This window comes from Tinamus guttatus, unplaced genomic scaffold, assembly GCF_059628265.1.
Source record: "Tinamus guttatus ecotype Peru unplaced genomic scaffold, ASM5962826v1 Tinamus_guttatus_pri_ptg000004l, whole genome shotgun sequence".
Lineage (NCBI taxonomy): Eukaryota > Metazoa > Chordata > Aves > Tinamiformes > Tinamidae > Tinamus > Tinamus guttatus.
In genome coordinates this window covers 2002913-2021807 of record NW_028288538.1, presented here as the reverse complement: position 1 = coordinate 2021807, position 18895 = coordinate 2002913, and the positions used below count along the sequence as shown (strand labels likewise).

General features: G+C 40.0%; 1 protein-coding gene across 1 annotated transcript in view; it reads right to left on the bottom strand.

Annotated features, from left to right (window-relative positions):
- The window catches only part of MEGF11 (multiple EGF like domains 11), a 243547-nt gene that overhangs the window by 149087 nt on the left and 75565 nt on the right, over positions 1–18895 (bottom strand). Inside the window, exon 6 of the mRNA XM_088534729.1 lies at positions 5826–5918. Coding sequence (XP_088390855.1) covers positions 5826–5918 — 93 coding nt within the window. The remainder of the gene's footprint in view (positions 1–5825; positions 5919–18895) is intronic.

The following is an 18895-nucleotide window of genomic DNA, read 5'->3' as shown; positions in this document are numbered from 1 at the left end:
AAGGAAGAGTAAATGGTTAGTGTTGAAAGAGACGGAAAGCAATTCTGCACAGTGGTTGCTCCCGGAAGGTCCTGTGTGAACCCTCGTTTGGGGTTTGTTTCTTACACCTTTGCATGTCTTTGCACGATTCAGTTGTCACTGGGTCTACAGAACACATCAAACCTAAGCTGCAGCTGAGCAGCTTGAATAAAAACTATATTAAAACCCTAAAATCCACATGGATAGCCCGCTGGACACAAAACTATTTCAGCTAAAGCACTGATTAAGACTGAGTCTCAATTTAAGAGTTTCCCAACTTTAAACAGATCTACAGAAACTGCACCTAAGCTCAGCATCGCTAGTGAGGACTGGAATCACCCACCTTGGTGGAGGCAGAAGGCCTGCAGCAGCCCCGGCCGGCACCGCGGCGCAGCCCCCCGGCGCCGACACCTTCCCACACCAACCCACGACGGCTCTGCCAGGACGGGCCCGCGGGAATCGCAGCAGGAGCAGCGGCTGCCCAGGCTCTCCACGCTCTAAGAGGCTACAGCACCACGTCCTGCCCCGCTGGGCCTCTTCCCAGGCTTGTTTCCCAGTCAACCCTCCTGTCCTAAAAACCTAAGGACGGAAATCTAACTAACGATTCCGTAGCTAAGTTCCTGACATTAGGCTGAGTTTCATCTGACCTGTATTCACAAGTCAAGAGACCTTCTTTAGAACCCAGAAATAGTTCAAAGCATTTTGAGACTACGGAAGCAAGAACCCAGCCTGAAAAATGTCACAGCCTCTGTTTAAAATACCCCATTTTTCTCCTGAGATTTCCACTGTTGCTTTCATAGTTTGTCAAGCAACCCCCCTCCACATCGAGCAAAGCATCCACAGTTCTCATTCATCACAAGCCTCAGAACCGAAGCACTCCAGCTGCTCTAGGGCTATACCCTTAAATGTGATCTTGCTGTGATGTTACACTTGCCTGTTGTTATGACCTTGGCTATTTTTGACAAAGATATAAAGATGAAATAGGCTCTTGCCCTTAATGAGAGTTTGTACAAAACATCCTTTCCAAAGTAAACTATGTTATATGTGTATGCACCTTACCGATGAGACGTGCCAGGCAGCAGCACTATAATCCATTCCTCTCCCCCAGATGACACAGCATGAAGAACCATGGTTTGGTATCATTTGTCAACATATCTTTAATTACACTTTGGGCAAGTATTATATTTTCTGCTGAAACCAAGAGCAAAGCAAACATTTTAAAACCACCTTAGATTTTGGTTACAAATTCTGCATGTGTTTGCTCTGAAATTTCCCAAAGTGGTGTACACGCTTTGGAAGACACTTGCTTGCAGCTCACAGCTCTTTCTCTGAGTTTTCCTTTTCCTACCTATTCTCCACAGTGCTGTGAATTCCTTTTTAATCAGAAGGGTCTCTGTGGTCTTCCCCAAAGTGAAAAATGTTCATTCGGGCAAAAACATTTCATACGGCCTGATGAATTTTAGTATTTTAAAAGAAAGGCTGCCCATTCTTTACAGGGACCTCATCCAAAGCCTGACCAACTTGGAGACTTTCCTTAGATTTCGCTGAGGTTTTTTTAGCACTTTCTTCAAAACTGACTCAGCAACACCCTTAAGCAGCTGTGTGGTTTAAAATAGATGAGAAGTCCTCCTCACGTGACGAGGTAGGGATACGCTTAAGTGCTTTGCTGGATTGGGGCCTAACAGCTTGCAAATACAGATGGCTATTATCAAGACCTAGAAAGGGCAGGTAACCACCAACAGTCAATTATATTTCTACCAGAACTTCAAGCCAGTGTATCATACTGCTTGAAGTTAATTGCTTTGAAATAATAGGACAGGTGAGCAGGTAAGTTCACATGGAGCATTTGCCATTTTCCTTTGTATTAAAAAAAATGCAGATTGTGTGGACAAAATGGTCATGATTTAAAAAAAACGAAAAAAGTTAAAAGGGAAGGGACAAGGTATATGGTTTTTTAAAAGATTTTTCTTTCTAATGATGGCAAGCATTTTTTACCATCATTAAAACCTTGAAAAACATTCTATTCCACAACTTCTTTAGTTAATACCTCATTACTTCTCTTTTTATTGTTATGGTAATCAAGCCTTAATATATTGCAGCTTTATAGCATGAAATCAAGGCTAGGCCTGCAGGCATCGACAGATGTACAACAGCATGCAGTAAAACACAGGTATAGAGGCATGCAGAGCTGAATATGGCACGGGGTTTCTTTCTAATTGTTTGCAATTCATCTGAAGTTATTTTAACCTTGACAACAGATGAACTCTCACATGTCGTGTGATCAGTCACGGGAAGCTGCAGAGGACAGGTTTTGTGACTGCTGTCTTACAAGCTGAGCTTTATGAATGCAGAAAACAAGGCTGAGAAAGATGCTCGAGTTGTTTGGATAACTACAGACTGTAGCTGTAGCTATTCAAAACATTTAACTGAATATGTTCTAAGCGAGGGAGAATGGTAATGCTGGGGAACTGGATTTAACACCAGAATCTTGTCTTTCTGAAGGAAATGTATGCTCAGTGCCAGAATTCATACCCTCTCCTGCCATAGTCAGCCGTTGTGGTGAATGGAAAAGAACATTTGGGCCTGACTTCTGTTTTTTAGATGACACCCAGACCTTGTGCTGGAACTCTATTCAGGGTTGAATTTCACCCATCAAACCATACGCTTTTAGAAAGCTTTAATGGTCTGGTCTGCAGAGTGCTGAAATACCACCTCCAAGACAGGGAGTCTCCCTAGACCTTTTCAAAATAAAAGGAAATAGATGACCCCCAGTAGCAAGCAGGTTCCAGTTCTAAATATTGTCCTCAGGAGAGATCATTCAGAAACAATTATAGTGGCTATGAGATTTTCTAAATGTAGGGAGCATTTTGGCTAGAAACCCCTTTCCGAATAAAAGAGTTTAGAAGAGCTTAGAAGAGCTTAAATAGTTTAGAATAGTTTAGAGTTGCTTTAAAAGCAACATGCCTATGACTTTACCTCTAATGTCACTGCTACAAAGGTCCATACAGCTTTGCTGCATGGTCCCCACAGGGAGCAGGTGGCTTTCACACAGCCCAGAGCTGTATGGAAAGGAGATGGAAAGCCCAGTAAAAATGAATGCTGTTTTTCCATGTTATTACTGGTAACAGTAAGACACGAGTCAACACTTGGATCATTAATGTGTCTGAAAATCCTGATCAGTGTCAGTTTAGAAAAGGCTCTGAGCTCTTCTTCCCAAAATACTCTGAATAACAAAAATACTGTACTGAATCTCTATCTACTCTATACCTGTTCGTTCAGAGTCCCCTAGCAACAGAGAGGCCATCGATCCCAATTTTTAGTGTCGAGCATAAAGGTGAGCACCTCTCAGACCCAGTAAAAACTTATTGCAAGTACTTACTGCACTTGATAGCGGTAAGACCTTGTCAGAGCAGACCTTAGGACAAGAATGCTTGTTGCTCCGCATATAACAAATGGATTGGAAGACAATGGACACTATAGTCCAGCGAATACACTAATTATATTAATAAAATGAAAGCTTAAATTCTGAAGCTAATCCTGGGCTATCATTTATAAAAGTTAACAGGGCATATTTAATTTAGGAATTGGCTAACGCTTCTCTTCCCACTGCTGAAACCTCATAAATGAAATATACTGGATTGCTGCCCAGTGCGGAAATAAAAGTTGTGAATAATGTTTCTATCTCAATCATTGTCAGTGCTTTAATATTCCTAATTACTTTAAAAAGCTAAATATTCAATACAGGAAAAACCTTCTTTTCTTTTTTCTTCGCTTGCGAGATTAGTGCAATTTTTTAAGAGTCATTGGGTAGTTTTGGTCCACAAGGCCTATCTGTACAGTGACATCTTATCCTTTACTCTTTATTGTTAGATAATTTGAGTACTTACTAGACTATGGGTGTATGGACGTGTGTATGAATGTTACATCTATGTGTGCATATCCATCTTATTACAGAGTTTTCTTATTTTCTCTATTTTTAACACATTTAAATGGGTATATAGAGTATAAATACTCACTAGCTGTTAGGTTAAATGTGTCAACTGCTAAAAATAACCGAAGGATCAAAAGGATTACTGCGGTCCAGGATTTTAATAAATATTTATAGGTAGATATTTACTATCTTACACTGCCTATTTTTTCCCTTGTCTACCTGCCAGACCCAAAGCCTGGCCTTCCCTTCCATCCTCCTTCCTTTCTTCATTGCCTTTTCTGTTGTAGGGGGGAGATGCTGGCAAAGCTGCAGGTGGAGCAGCAGGAACTTCCCTGAACAGATTCCACCCTTTTGACCTCAGCCTCTAGAGCTATTTGGCTCAACTCATATTTAACTCCTAACCTTTCAAGACTGCCAATATTTCTAAGGTCTCCCTGTATGTTTACGCTTTCTTTTATCTTTCTGCCTCATAGTGTCTCTTTTTCAAAATCCCAGTCAATCTGGGAGAGAGGGAGGAACTAAAGGCACAATGAAATATTCATTCACTAAAGAACTCACAGCATCTTTCTCGATGCAGCTTTATTTACTCACTTGATGCACAAATAAACTTCATTTAACAAGCTCGTTTCTGTTGTGTCAGTCTTGGATCGGGCCCACATTGCCTAACATCTCTGATGTTTATAGTGGAAATAATACACACTCTTTAGCGTTTCTCCAGCAGGTCGAGGGAGGTGATCCTGCCCCTCTACTCTGCCCTGGTGAGGCCACATCTGGAGTACTGTGTCCAGTTCTGGGCTCCACAGTACAAGAGGGATGTGGAGCTGCTGGAGAGAGTCCAGCGCAGGGCTACAAGGATGATCAGGGGCCTGGAACATCTGCCCTATGAGGAGAGGCTGAGGGAGCTGGGCCTGTTCAGCTGGAGAAGAGAAGGCTGAGAGGGGATCTAATCAGTGTATATAAATACCTCAAGGGAGGGAGTGCAGAGGACGGGGATGGTCTCTTTTCAGTGGTGGCCACTGATAGGACTAGAGGAAATGGCCGGAAACTGAAACATCAAAAATTCCATAGGAACTTAAGGAAAAATTTCTTAACAGTGAGGGTGACAGAGCACTGGAACAGGCTGCCCAGAGAGGTTGTGGAGTCTCCTTCTCTGGAGATCTTCAAAACCCGCTTGGATGCAGTCCTGTGCCACGTGCTTTAGGTGTCCCTGCGTGTGCAGGGGGTTGGACTAGATGATCTCTAGAGGTCCCTTCCAACCCTAAGCATTCTATGATTCTATGATTCTATGATTCTAACTAACACAGATTTAACCCTCTCTTCACCAATTAATAGTTTGACACTCGTCTTCTCTGTCTGGAAGAACTGACAGCCCCCAGTGTGAATTCATTTCATATTACAATGTGCAGAAGTTCCACCTCAACCATCACACCAAGCTCTGCAGAAGGGACAATCCAGGGGGTGAATTTCAAGTCCGAAGGTGGAATCTAGGCTTCATGAAGAGGCAATGTCCTTCAGCAGGACAAGGATTCTGTCTAGCAAGAACACTTACCACCAGCATATTTCATGTGGCATTGCTAAGATTAGAACAGTTTCCTAACAGAGCTCTGTTATCTGCATTAACATTCCAGTAACAGGTCAAAAAGCAATGGGGGGATCCTTCACTGCATTTAACATTTCTTTATAAAACAAGCAAAAAGATGAAAGTCATTATCACCTTATCAGTAACAAAGAGGTAGTATCACAAAGAGGTAATATTAAGGGTTGCAAAACTGCCCAGCTCATACTGAGAGCCACTGCTTTGTATTAGGTTTTCTTTCTTTCTTTTTTTTTTAACAGTAAGATGAAACTTTACTACATTTTCGTAATCTTTACTCACCACTGGAGCAGTCAGTACCTCCCCATCCTGGTTCACAATGACAAGTGTCAGGAGAAACGCATCTTCCATGCACACACTCCTCTGTGCAGAGTGCTGTTGAGAAGAAACAACGCGCAGCATTGGAAACATGCACAAAGCTACGCCTTAGAGAGCAATACTGCCTTTAAAAATATTAAACTAAACAAAACAAAAAGAATTATTTGCAAGGTTTAATTAATACTAAGTGACCAAAATAAAGTAGAGGCCTCTTGACAGCAATAAACGCATTTATCAGTTCAGTTCTCCGTAATGAAAAACTCTAACACCAGAAAATACTTTGGTTAGCAGTTCTGCTTCATATTAAAATTTTTCCAAACTGATACGATTATCATAATTAGAGAATACCAACTTATGTGAAGCAAATTTGTAAAAAAAAAAAAAAAACTCAAGGAAAAGAAATAATTTCACTGCTGTAGCTTGGTCTTTTCAAGGTCATCCAGTTTTCAATAACCACTGCTCTATATCTTATTTTCCAAATTAACGGAAGCTCCATCTCCCAATTTCAAAATACAAAAAAGCTGTTTTTAAAGTCTTACTTGGCAGTTGACTAGAGATATGCATGGGAGAATCTGCTTTTCTTCTTCCTAAGCAAGAATAGGTCATGGTTTTAAGGCGCTTCTTTTCCTGTGCTGCTTTGGTGCCAGATCTACCTCCCCATGCACACTGGAATGCCCTTTGCCTTCCAACCTGGATGAGACTAAGTACTGTGAGTACTGAGCCCTGCTGCTCAGTACTGCTTACCTGCCTAGAGCGTCAGTGATTTAACCTCTTGGTCACCAATGAACAAACCCAGAAACCTGTTCCCAATATTTTTAAATCCAGCTTCAAAACACAAGTGATCTTTTCATAATCATAACTGTGGGACAAATCTTCCTGTTCTTTACAGATCAAATTGCCCATGACCAGTAATTAGAATGTTGCCTTATTATAATGATGACAAAATCTTTCTAGATTAGTCATTTCCATCTAGGTTCTCTGCATGTCAAAACTGCAATTTATTCTTATTTCATATCTTGTGTTTAGGCAGTATTGCAGGAGGCATGAAATATTGATAGCTAATTTTCTGCTGTCTAATTGTCCTAAGCTTTTGTGTATTTATTTTACTTGAGTTAGGGTTTCTGAAGATAGTCATATCCTACTCTACAGATGTAAGATTAAATTCAAGATAGGATATTAGAAGAATGGGATGTTTTTATAAGAAAATACAAGCCTCATGCAATTATTTAAAAATCAATGGTCATCTATGACAGGGAGAAGTCCAAACTCAGAATAAATATGAAGTTTTACGTTGGCATTAAGGTACAGTGTGAAAAAGATATACAACATGCTGGAAAATGGATGCCTTGAAAACCATAGACCTCTGTAGAGCTTTATGTAAGAATATGCAACATATATGCATAAATAACATTTATATGCAACGTGCAACATTTTTATCCTTTTAACCAGACCATACTCTTGGGTCAAGTCATGATTTGTGAGCAAGAAGGTTGGTGGTACGGTGGAAGGTTGATACATGTTTTCTCTTTCAAATAACGAAGTTCTTGCTCATTCTTTATCCAAATTTAGCCGATTTAGACACCCAGTCATATCACATCTTAGCTATGTAGCATAAATATGAAACAATAATGATTAATTAAGATAATAACATTCTCTTAATTACTTATTTATAGAGAGAAGTGTTGACTTTTTTAATAGTGCTACAGTCCTTTGGGAAAAGTGTTAAATAAGACATATAAGCAAGACTCGAGATCATATTTCTCATTCTAAATCAATCACTGACATAAGAATTACAAGAAGTGCCACAGAGAACTGTACCTCTGGTTTGAGGTGTTTGGGAATCCCTCACAGTTGAAGGTGACAATCTTTAATTAGGAAAGAGTCAAGAAAGCTAAAAACACCCCCTCGAACTGTGGGTACTCACATCTCTGGTTTATTAACTTGCTAAAGAAGTAGCTATGAGCTCACTAGAATATAGTCATTTAAAGCTATGAAATTACATAGGACTAACCCCATATATGGGGTCACACAAATCCCCTTTTCTAACACAGAAGCTAATTTGGTAGAAGCCATTTTATTCTAGCAGGCAAATAATCAGACTCCTTCTACTGTCTGATCTGAATCAGGTCTATAAAGGTCCATATAAAGGACAGATTAGGATACTACTCTGAAGCTATACTGTGGCAAATACGATTTCATATTTCCCCATATAAAAGGGAAGTCTTGTCTTGCTCTAATCTTTGGAGTTTAAATTAATTTTTCATTCTATTAACATTCAACATAATAGGATACAATGGTCCCCAAGGCATTCTTCATAATATACTTTGTACAGTGGCTTGCAAATGATCTTACTAGTTAATGGAACTATAAAAATTACTTGCACATAAAGGTCAAGAAAAATAAAGATAAGTATATACTTTCTGACCCTGTCCTGTTCGACACACAGCCAAAGGCCCCTGGAGTAAAGAAAACTTGCATTAATGCAAGTAATATAATTCCTCCCAGTATAATAATAGCTCAAGCAGTGCAACCTTTGGAATTCCAGACTTTTTATGTCTGCATTCTCCCCTGACCAATTCTCTTCAACAATCCAGCACCTCATTGATCAGTTTATTATTAGCATTCTTGGCATGAGTTTAAGATCAGTTTGTAGTTTGATTCAGTCTGGTAATAAAATGACCTACATCAAAGCCCTGCCAAAATGCCAACTTTGTAGCAATGCGTTTAGCATGAGTTATTTCACTATATTCAAGGTCACACAAGAGCTGCTCCTTGTCATGGAATAAAGTCAACAAAAGGATTCTATAACAATTATTTTGATGATTATCACTTACTTTATAATTACAAAGAGTGCTTTTTTTTAAACATATGTGGCCAATCCTCAGTGAAATACAGAGCGAGTTTTCCATGGTGCTGCATTCTTTTGTGTGGGGGCCTGTTCTCTGATTCTACAGGGTTTAATCACACTGTACAACACTATTTTACCCACACTGTTATACCCTGCTTATCACTACTTTACCAACACATTGACTTCTAGTACTCCCTTAGGCAATGTAACTAACACGGCCACAAATTGCCTTCTTAGCCTCTTCACAGGAGTGAAAGTACGTTTAGAAAAGAGTTTCATTTTCAGGAAAGAAAATGGAGTGCTTTAGCTTGGGAAGGTTTCACTAACTTGTCCGAAAATATAACTTTTGCGTTTATTTCAAAAAAAGTAGAGTCAAAAGAGGTGTCTTGTGCTTGTGGTGGAATGTGGTGACATTTACAGTGGTCCTTCGAACACGGAGCCCACGGCCAGCGATCCGACAAAGCCCCGTCTCCTTCCCTCTCCAGCTTGTAGACTTTGTTGTGCCAGACCAGTAAATTATCTTGGAAACAAAGACAAGTAAAATTACAAATTCCAAGGGAACCTGGGGTAGGAGGCAGAGAACAGTGTTGCCGAGGAGACGGCTGGAGCGCTCTGCATTAGCTGGAGTTTCCTGGGCTCTGCAGGCTTCCCGCCCAGGGAACAGAGTCCAGTACTGTGGAGCAGCCAGAAGATGATGGAAAGCATAAAAAACTGGAGCCGTGCTACGGCGTGCCAGCATGGCAGAGACTCTCCAAGACAACTGGACATAACAGAAAACGTTATTAGTTGAAGATACAGATGGTACTAACAGAAATTCAAGCACTTCTCTGAACTACACAGAATGAGCGAGTCCATCGTGGCAGCACATGTGGCTAAAAGACACTGCTCCATGACTCCAAGTTCTTCAAAACAGCCTCCTTTTCTCTGTCCCACCTGCAGTTTAGGTAGTCTCAGCCAGTTTTTCTCCATTACACACTGAGTTTATACAAACTCCAACCAGATTTGTTTGTTTGCTGTGAACCAAAGGTAGACCTGCATTTTATCTACATGTTGCTGGTATCTGATTCGAGTCATCTAACCATCTTATGCTTTCTCATTGCTGAACTCCATTAAAGAGAAATTTAATGGGTGATGTTTTCCTTCACTACTTAATAGGATTCCCTTGAAACATTTTTTGCCATTTTATCATATTCTCTCAGTTCCTGGTGCGACTTTTAGGGGAACAAATATTTTTTTTTCGGGTGAAGTAGCAGTTACTTTATGGTCAGTGGTTTCATATAATGCAGAGAGGTCAGAGAAGATTAAAAAAGATGCTTGCCCCTTCTCCATTATGAATCTATTCATTTAGGCCACTCTGGTGGTTTCATTTTAATGTACTGGACTCACTCCAGGCTGTGCTCAGTCTAGGATATTAGCTTCATTAGATAAGCCTGCAGTCAGCTTTTGGCCAGCATCTCCTAGAATGTGTTCAGAAAAGGGAGGTTTGATAGTAGAAGAAAGATGACTGCACCTAATGCATCCAGGTAGAAAACTGGAATCCCTTTTTTAGACTACAGCATGTTTGGGGAAAGCAGGACTCGTTCTCTATCACTGATTTTCAATCAGGAACCATGCTCATTAGCTGGCTTCTTGGACTTTTTTTTCAATGAAGTGGAATAATAGTTCTTCACATTGCTTAATACTTGTTTCTGTGCTGATCTTTCAGGATTCATAAATCAGTTTACCACCTTGGATAGCACTTTAACAAAGGGTTTACTAGCCTTGATAGATGCAGAGATCTCAAAGCCTGCACAGATTTTGAGGAATGTATTATTTCAGGGTATACAACCCTTATTTTTCATCCTCCCCTTGGCATTCAATGAAAGTATTAATAACAAATACAAAAACAAGGAGATCAATAAGAACAAAGGAAAACTGAGATTGACACAGATCATATAACAGCAATGGGATGCAAGATCAACTCATTTTTCTGCTATTAGATTCTTATTCCATTTTCTGCTATAACATTTCCTGGCAGATCTGGAATTAGAGATTATATGTCCATGCAGTCAGATCTGAATTAGTGGTCTTTCCTGCTGGCTGGTGCATGGGGAGTTTCTGACCACTGTCTCAGTGAGATATTGATCTGTTCAGGATAGCAGCGAGGTTGTGTTATCCTCAGTCTTGACACCCTGCCAAAGCTTAGGGAGGAGGCTGTGCCAGAGATGACTTGTGAAAGTCTAAAATAAGAGAACTGAGGACACACATTTTGAGGATTTTGTCCTCTCCCAGGAGAAGAATCTGACATATGTCACTGTCATCATTGACAAAACATCTGAAAATCTTTATATGAATCTCTTAGGAGGTGAAGATTTGTTAATAAGCATAAAACCTACATTAATTTCAGCTTAGATTTCTCTTACCACATAAGTGGCAATCTGGGCCTTTGATGACTAATGAGAAGAACTCACGGACACCCACATTCTTGTCATGGGTGAGTGTCTTAGATGGATGACATGGGCTCCTGATATCTCTCAAGTCAGACTTGGCTGCTTCCCACTCTCAGCACCCTCAGAGGGGAGATGCTCCTAGTTTACTGATTACTGGGGGATCTGGCACTGGTGAGAATCCAGTTTAGTCCATGCTGAAACATGCTGCCTGCTCTACCTGGGGACGGGTTAGGAAGGCAGGCGAGGGTAGAGCAAAGCAAGTCACTCTTTCTGGTTGCCATAACCAGAGCAAGACCTGTTGAACACTTCCTTGTTTTGCGGTCTGGTTGGGTTCTAGGAACAGCTGAGATGGTGTTCAGCTTTCCCCCTGGGAAAGGAATGGCATAACAGCAGTGACCATAAAAATAGTGCCATTGACAGAAAAAGCTTAGAGCACAGCAAAAAAAGAGAGGTCGATGAGTGTCACACATTGAACAGACTTGAAATAAGTTCTTTGTGTTATTTTGATGCCTCATTGGCTTCATCTGCTCTGGTAGAGAAGAAATGGGAGATAGTACTTGCCATTTAATCATGTCTGAACAAGAGCTGAAAAGCAGCCTCCTTGTAGCAGCAAAGGCCAGAAGAGCAGACGTGGGGTCACTGGGCTGAACTGCTTTGTAGCTTTGGCTGGGTGAGCAACAGAGGAGCTTTGCAGTGGTTCCCAGCACAAAGCAGGAATTGAGGGAAGGCTCTGCAGGATGCTGAGCAGTCAAATGCATCTGCCCTGCAAAGTGAGCAGGGTGAGCAGGTTACTGGGCTGTGCAAAAGCAACACTAACCTCTGGGTCTGTAGGTGAAGTCTAAATCACATCTAAGCTTAGGCAAGAGGGTTTCTGTGAAGGCGTGGGGGAGTTAAGGTTAAAAACTTAGGCAAATTCTGCAATGAAGACAAAATGTCTATATCTAATGCCTGATTCAATGAATCATGACTAACATCAAACGTAAAGGAAAGTCTTCAGACCAGGCTCAGATGCAGTCCACACAGGGATGGCTCTTGCTACCCAAATACTCCATAGGGACCAGGATGGTGCAGACTCCTGGACTTGTCCTGTGAGGTGTTTTCTAGGGCTCAGCCTCCTTCCCTGCCATGTGACTCTGAGCTCACAGAGAACTCTTTGGAAATCAGTTAAATATTGCGATCTCTTGATTGTTTAAGGCCAGCCACTGATTCTATACATTTTCTGCCATTGCTTCGACTAGATATAATCATTCCTTTCTACCATGTTGAGGCAAAAGACTTACGCTGGGATCAATTCGGCTAATCAATTGTCTAATACAATGTTATTTTGTGGGATTATTTTCAGCATTTAACATTTTCTGGTAAATGATTTCCCATTGCCTCATTGCAGGGTTCAAAACAATCATTACCACTAATTCAAACTGTTAATGAGGTCAAGAATGATGCTGAATCAGCAGAGCACAGTCTATGACCCAGGAAAGTTTTTTCCCTCCTTCTCCTTCTTTTCCCTCCTCCCCTTGCTTTTTGGTAAATTGATCGACTCTTTCAAACATTTAGTAGAAAACACATTTTCACAAGTTAATTTTCTCCTGAAATTTGATTCATCAATGCAAACTTAATGCAAATTTGTCAAATTTGCACTTTATCTTGCACTTTTAGTAAGAGACGTTCCTAAGCAATGCAGAAATATTAGCATCTACTCTTAGGCACTCCCTCCTGCTCCCTACATTTGCAGGTGTTATCTAGCAGACCTTATTCCACCAAAACTCACCATGGTCAAAAATTGATTTGCCAGCAAGAGGCTCAATTTTTTTTTCTGAGAACAGAAGAAAGAAGCAGCAGCTTTTCCTCCTATGCTGAAACCAGTGGAAAAGATCTTTGGCTCTCCTGCTCCTGCCCTTAGGGGAAATATTTTTGTTTTCACAGAGTGAAATTCTTGTCAAGCTGGGCAATACGAAAGAAGCTGGTGCCTAAGATCCCTGGGCCTTTCACCTTTCTTACCAACATATGGAGAGGCAGCCAAATGAACAGAAGAACAAGCATAACCTGATCTTCCAAACAACCCGTGATGGCAGAGAGCAGCAGACACCTGAAGAATGACTCTTCTCCAACAGCACTAGTCACTCATAGCTATGGCATCTTCATTACAACCTGGGCTCTCCGAGGAGATGTGTTAGAGTGGAAAATGAGTTCCCAATAGAGAGATACAAAGGTAAAAATTAACTAAGAATGGCAAGTCAGAAATAAGTAACATTTCTAGTTGAGTTTTGCCTTATTTCAAATCATGGTTACCTCTGCTTTCTTACTATGGCAGCATCACTCAAGTTGACCAAGAATTGAGGCGTTCAACACTGTCTGAATGGCTGCTTCATTTAAACTGTGATGATGGAAACATAGAGGACAGTGTCAAAGCAAATGAGCTATCATCCAGAAAACATTTATAACATCAGTTGCAAAGGGCTGGATTCTCAGAAGTGCTATAGCAAACACAGAGAGAGACATGAGTAGGACTTGGAACTAAATAGTCTAAATCAGCAATGAAATCATCCAGCCCTGTTCTCTGGAATTCTTCTAAAAACTATAGCATCTGCATATTTTGTTATGGGCTACCCTCTGAGCGCATTACGTGATTTTCATCGTGTACAAATTCCATCCTATTCCAATTTCTGTGAAATACTTATTTTTGGATCTGACAGCATTGCCACATGTCCATAGCTCTCTGATTATTGACTTGTCTGGAATGATGGGTCTTATGCCAAGAAAATTCCATTTTCTGTCAGTAAATGACACAGCTCAGTGGTTGATTGATTTTCATAGGCAAAGAATATCTACTATGTATATGAGTGAGGATGGATCCATCAAAAATGTTGTTTCTAAAAGACCAAAAGTAGACAAGTCCACATGTCTGGTCTGCATGATAGTTCTGGCCATTTTTCTTGTGCAGTACAGCACCTAAAAAAAGCCTTAAGTTACTCCAATTCCCCTAGATGACTTTTAGTCCTGTGGCACATTGAATAAAGCATTGATTTTTCAAACGATCTCTCTTCATTCTTATTCCAAATTTCATCAAGCCGATCTAGCAAAAATCCTTTTCTTTGTTTCTCACCAACATAGGATAAATATGGACAAATTTCTAAAGGCGAATCTGTCACCGAGGCCAAGCTATTATATGGCATGGGCCCTGGAGGAGCAATGTCTTTCAGATTTCATTCCAGATCAAGGTACACGCTGCAAATGAAGGTCACCCTGATGAAATCAAGGATAGAAGTATAGTCTGTTTGAAGATCATGTTAATGTATGAGGTACACTAACACTACTGAGAATGGAATATTTAAATGCAGACAATATTCTCACTTTTCAAAAGGAACCATAGTAATGGATCACCTGTGTTTCAGTTACTTATTGAAAAGAACTGCAAAAAAGACCTAAGAAATAAATTATTATATAATTACAGGGTTGATTCTAATCTCAAGCCACTAATTTAAAATTTCTGTCACTAACTCTAGACTGCAGGAGGTCAGTAGATTTCATGATCAAGCCCGATTTCTCGGTAATGACTAATTGTCTAGAGAAACTTCCTACTAATGAGACATGGTAAAATGTATTCTCTGGTTCTTGTGATTCATAATGTTGACTAAAAATAGAAGAAGGAACTTGGAAATAAGAATTTCTAACTACGGTATCAGAAGCTATTGAATGCTTTTCAAGATGCCAACCCTTTACTGTTACATAAATATTGTGTAGTATTTGCATAAACAAAATTATTATGCAGTGTTTTGGGAAAAAAATCATTATGGACCATTTTAGTGATGAGTTTACAAGGAATTCCATTTAAATTGTAGAATTCCCTAGAAACTAAATCTTCTGAATGCAGATGGGGTGGTATCAGATCTTGAACTCACATCAGAAAGTATTTGCTTCAGTAGAGCTATTGTAAGTATTGTGTTGTTGTAACCTAAAGTGTACTGTTATTTGCTATAGCTAATAGGAGATTTAATATTTTAATTTATACAGTTTCTTATTTCTTAAGCATAAAGAATCTGTTTGACTCGATCTACAAACTTAAGTTGTAAATTCTGTCAAGTACAGACTGTCTTTTAGTAGTATTTGCATTAGCACATGCACTTCTGGGCATTACAGTAATACAAGCAATCCATTGTATTCAAAAAAGAAAAAAAATTGATTAAAAAAATGAAAGCTTTAGGATTAAATAGATTGAAAACGTCACTCGACTTACTGTTCTAGGGAAAGCAAAGTTTGCAAAAGTGAGTATCTGTGATAGAAATACTGAGCTTAAGATAAATTATTCAAAAGCTGCTATATGATCAAATCCGTAATGCACTGAATTTTCAGGAAAAACTTCCTTGGGGAGCCTTAAGAAACATATTTTAAAGTGAAAAGCATGTGCAACAATACACAAATATGAAGTGGAATGTTACCATCCTATCAAAAAAGAAAAAAAATTATGTCGAGGTAAACAGTAAAGAGCAGAATATCTGCTTCTAGAGCAAGCAGCCACAGTGGGTTCTTGGTTAAAATAGTGCTGCCTCAGGACGAACCTCCTGGATTTCTGCCCTATGACACTGCACTGGGTTATGCAGCATTGACTGTCAGCCAGAGCAGCTTTTCAGTTGCAAGGGACCTGCCTGAGAATTGTCCCCTTGCAGGTGATAATTCGGATGGTTAGAGCTGCTCTGTGACAAGATCCTGTGTCTGGGCTGGGGAGGATAACAGGCAGGGCAAAATATAACAGAAGGAAGTGAAAAAGGTGCTAACTCGGATTTTGTATGTACACCAGGAGCCCTGTTTAAATGACATCTTGATTTAGGTTACTTTTTTTCTTCTCTCTTCCTCACCTCTGTTTTTCACTGGGCTTTAAAACTTCCTCAGAACAAAAGAGAAATAAATCTATGAAATGGGAGAAGCAGTGTTCACGAGGACAACTTTATTTTTAAACAAGTTTTATTTTGCATATCCTTCTGCTTCCTGATCTTATTAACTTTAAGAACTTAACCAAGCTTCCCACACATCTCAACTCTCAGCAAACTTCAAATTCTACTGGAGGAAAAAATATTCTGAAGGCGCACAATCCCAGAAGAGGCCAAAGGACAAAAGTCCTGTGTGTACATGTGCTGAAGAGGAATTAACTCACGTATTTTGTTTATATAGGTCCATGCAAGTCCACCATTATAGGAGAGATGGAGGCATTCAGCTTAATTTAACTACCATAGATCAGTGCTGATGCCCTCCACCATCTGAGATCTGTGCAAAAAGGCCATAACAACACTGGGATTCATTAAAGCAGGAGACAGAGGGATGGGGACCAGAGGTACTAAATAAGTTTTGTAAGTGGGGATGAAGTAACTGAGGATGTCCACCAAGCAGTTAGGTACCAAGCCGCCTTTGCTGGAACTGGACAAATTAATAGACTAAATTTTGTACAGCTGTATCCTTGAATTCACATCCATGATTGCAAGGTCTTTTTCCTGAGCCTGATGAAGCCTCCAGGAACTGAGGACATTAACAGGAATACTGGTAAGTAGCCCTGCATACAGGGCCTATTGCTGTGTCCACATTCCTGGTCTCCTTTTATAGTGACCAAACTGAGATTGTCCAGAGCAACCAGAAAAGCTTTTTTATTGCTTATCTATAAAGCAACAGCCTAGATCTTTTTCTGACTACCAATAATGTCAGAATAATTTTTCCTCTGATATTTATTAAGCCCTTTGAGAGATTATAAAGCTTTGGCATACCTTGTCTTTTTATGCTGTCCTCATTCCCCTGCATGAACATTTTGCTTCTTCTCCTTCTATTGCGTTTTTTCTGTTAATTCCATCCTTTACTCCACTACCACTCCCCACTTACAGGTCTGTAAATCCATCAGCATCCAGAAGCTGACTGCAAATAACTCATCTATGGGAGATGAGAATTGATTTTTGCACCTTCCCATCAAAGAGGTATCTTTATCCTAAATAGTTTCCCAAAATAGTGTCTTTATGGCACAGGATGAACTGACCCACCCAAAATGATGGCCCCTCTCTTCCTCTCCAAAAGGAACCTGCAGTGCTCAAGAACGGACAAGCAAAGGCCTCTGCTGGATTCAAAGCTGTGAATGACTCCATAACTGCAAGGAGAAACAGAGCAGACTGATTTCAGCAGTACAGCCGAGAGCCTCCCTAGCTCACGCAGTGAGTCTGGGGAATTTGAACCTAACTGCAGTAAAGCCCAGAGTTGTCTGGGTTAAACCACATTCTCCAACACGGTGTATGAGACACTGGCATAAGGCCCTTCCATTACACTCAGCTAAACGGTTAGCAAATGTGGCTGAAGAACAGTACAGATGAGCAGTTCTGCTTAGTGCTGCTCTGGTTCTTCCTTCTCTACCTGCCTGCTCATTTAATAACGAGAGCAGGGATTGCTCCCCGTCACTGCATCCCGATAACACGACAACAACGACGACTACTATTAGAATTAGAATTTCTTAGTTCCTGTGGACCATTTCCGCTCATAAGGGAGGCACAGGACCCAAGTTATTTTCCCTACATTACTTAGTGGAGAAAAAAAAAAAAAAAAAGAATTCATGGTAAGTGCATATAAAGAGAGGAATTTCAAAGTGTCACCCACTGTCACTTCAGTCCTACAATTAAAGGTGCTATACACAGAGCGGCCTTCCACACCATGTTCCTGTCTTCGTACATCTCAGATCAGAAAGAGGATGTCCCCTGATATAAAGTATCTATGCACTGCTATATCATTTCCCTTAATTTATGTTGCAATATTGATGCACAGAATCCTGGACTTGAATAATGTAACAGAAGGCTCTCACAAAAAGCACTAGCACCAGCTGTAATGTCTGTCTATAAAGATAAGAAAAATATATTTCCTAAGTCCGGCAGGTTTCAAACAATATATTTTCAGGTTACAGGAATGCTGGCCAAGAGAAATTTAAATTTGAGGTGAGAAGTAGGGGATAACATTTCTTCTAAAATGTTAATAAGCTACTGCCTTATGAAGCTAAAATGATCAACAAACCTGACAAATGAGCAAATATTATGAATATTCAGGATGCTTAAAGTGCTGATTCAACATTTTCTAAGCGTGTACAACTTTTGCACTGATCACATAAGCTATTATTTTCCTTTTCATCATAAGTGCACTTGACTGTGGTGTCGGTGTGTTATTGCAACATATGCATTGAAGTATTGTAATTCATACAGATGGCAGGAAGCTTTCAAATTGTTACTTCTATAGTACAGATGTTTAACAATTTAGCCATATGTCTCCAGTAAAGGAGCCTTTTCAAAGATTACAAAAACTGCACTAGACACATAACCTTGTAAATCTGAATGCAATCCTGAGGTATGAATTTTCCTATTACTAAAATATAAAAACATGCTTTGTGCTATGAAGTTTGTACATTCATTAAGAATTACACAATTGAAGGAACATTATTTAAAATCTCTATAGAAATCAACTCCCAAATTTGCATAATTTTACTAAGTCACCTATTAAAACAACATTTTGCATTTGTCTTTCAAATTCATGAAGGGTGTCAGCCAGGAGCTTGTTGACAGGAAGGGCAAATAACCACAGGCAAAAATAATAACGTCCCTAAAGTGTGGCCTGAGTGAACTACCACCGTAGGTGACAGATTGAGATCCAACCAGTGGGACCCAGAATTTCTGTATGGAAAGAGCTGTGAAAGGAACCAAGGAGCCCTCATGATGGTTGTGGCAATTTTTATGTGGAAAGCTGAATGT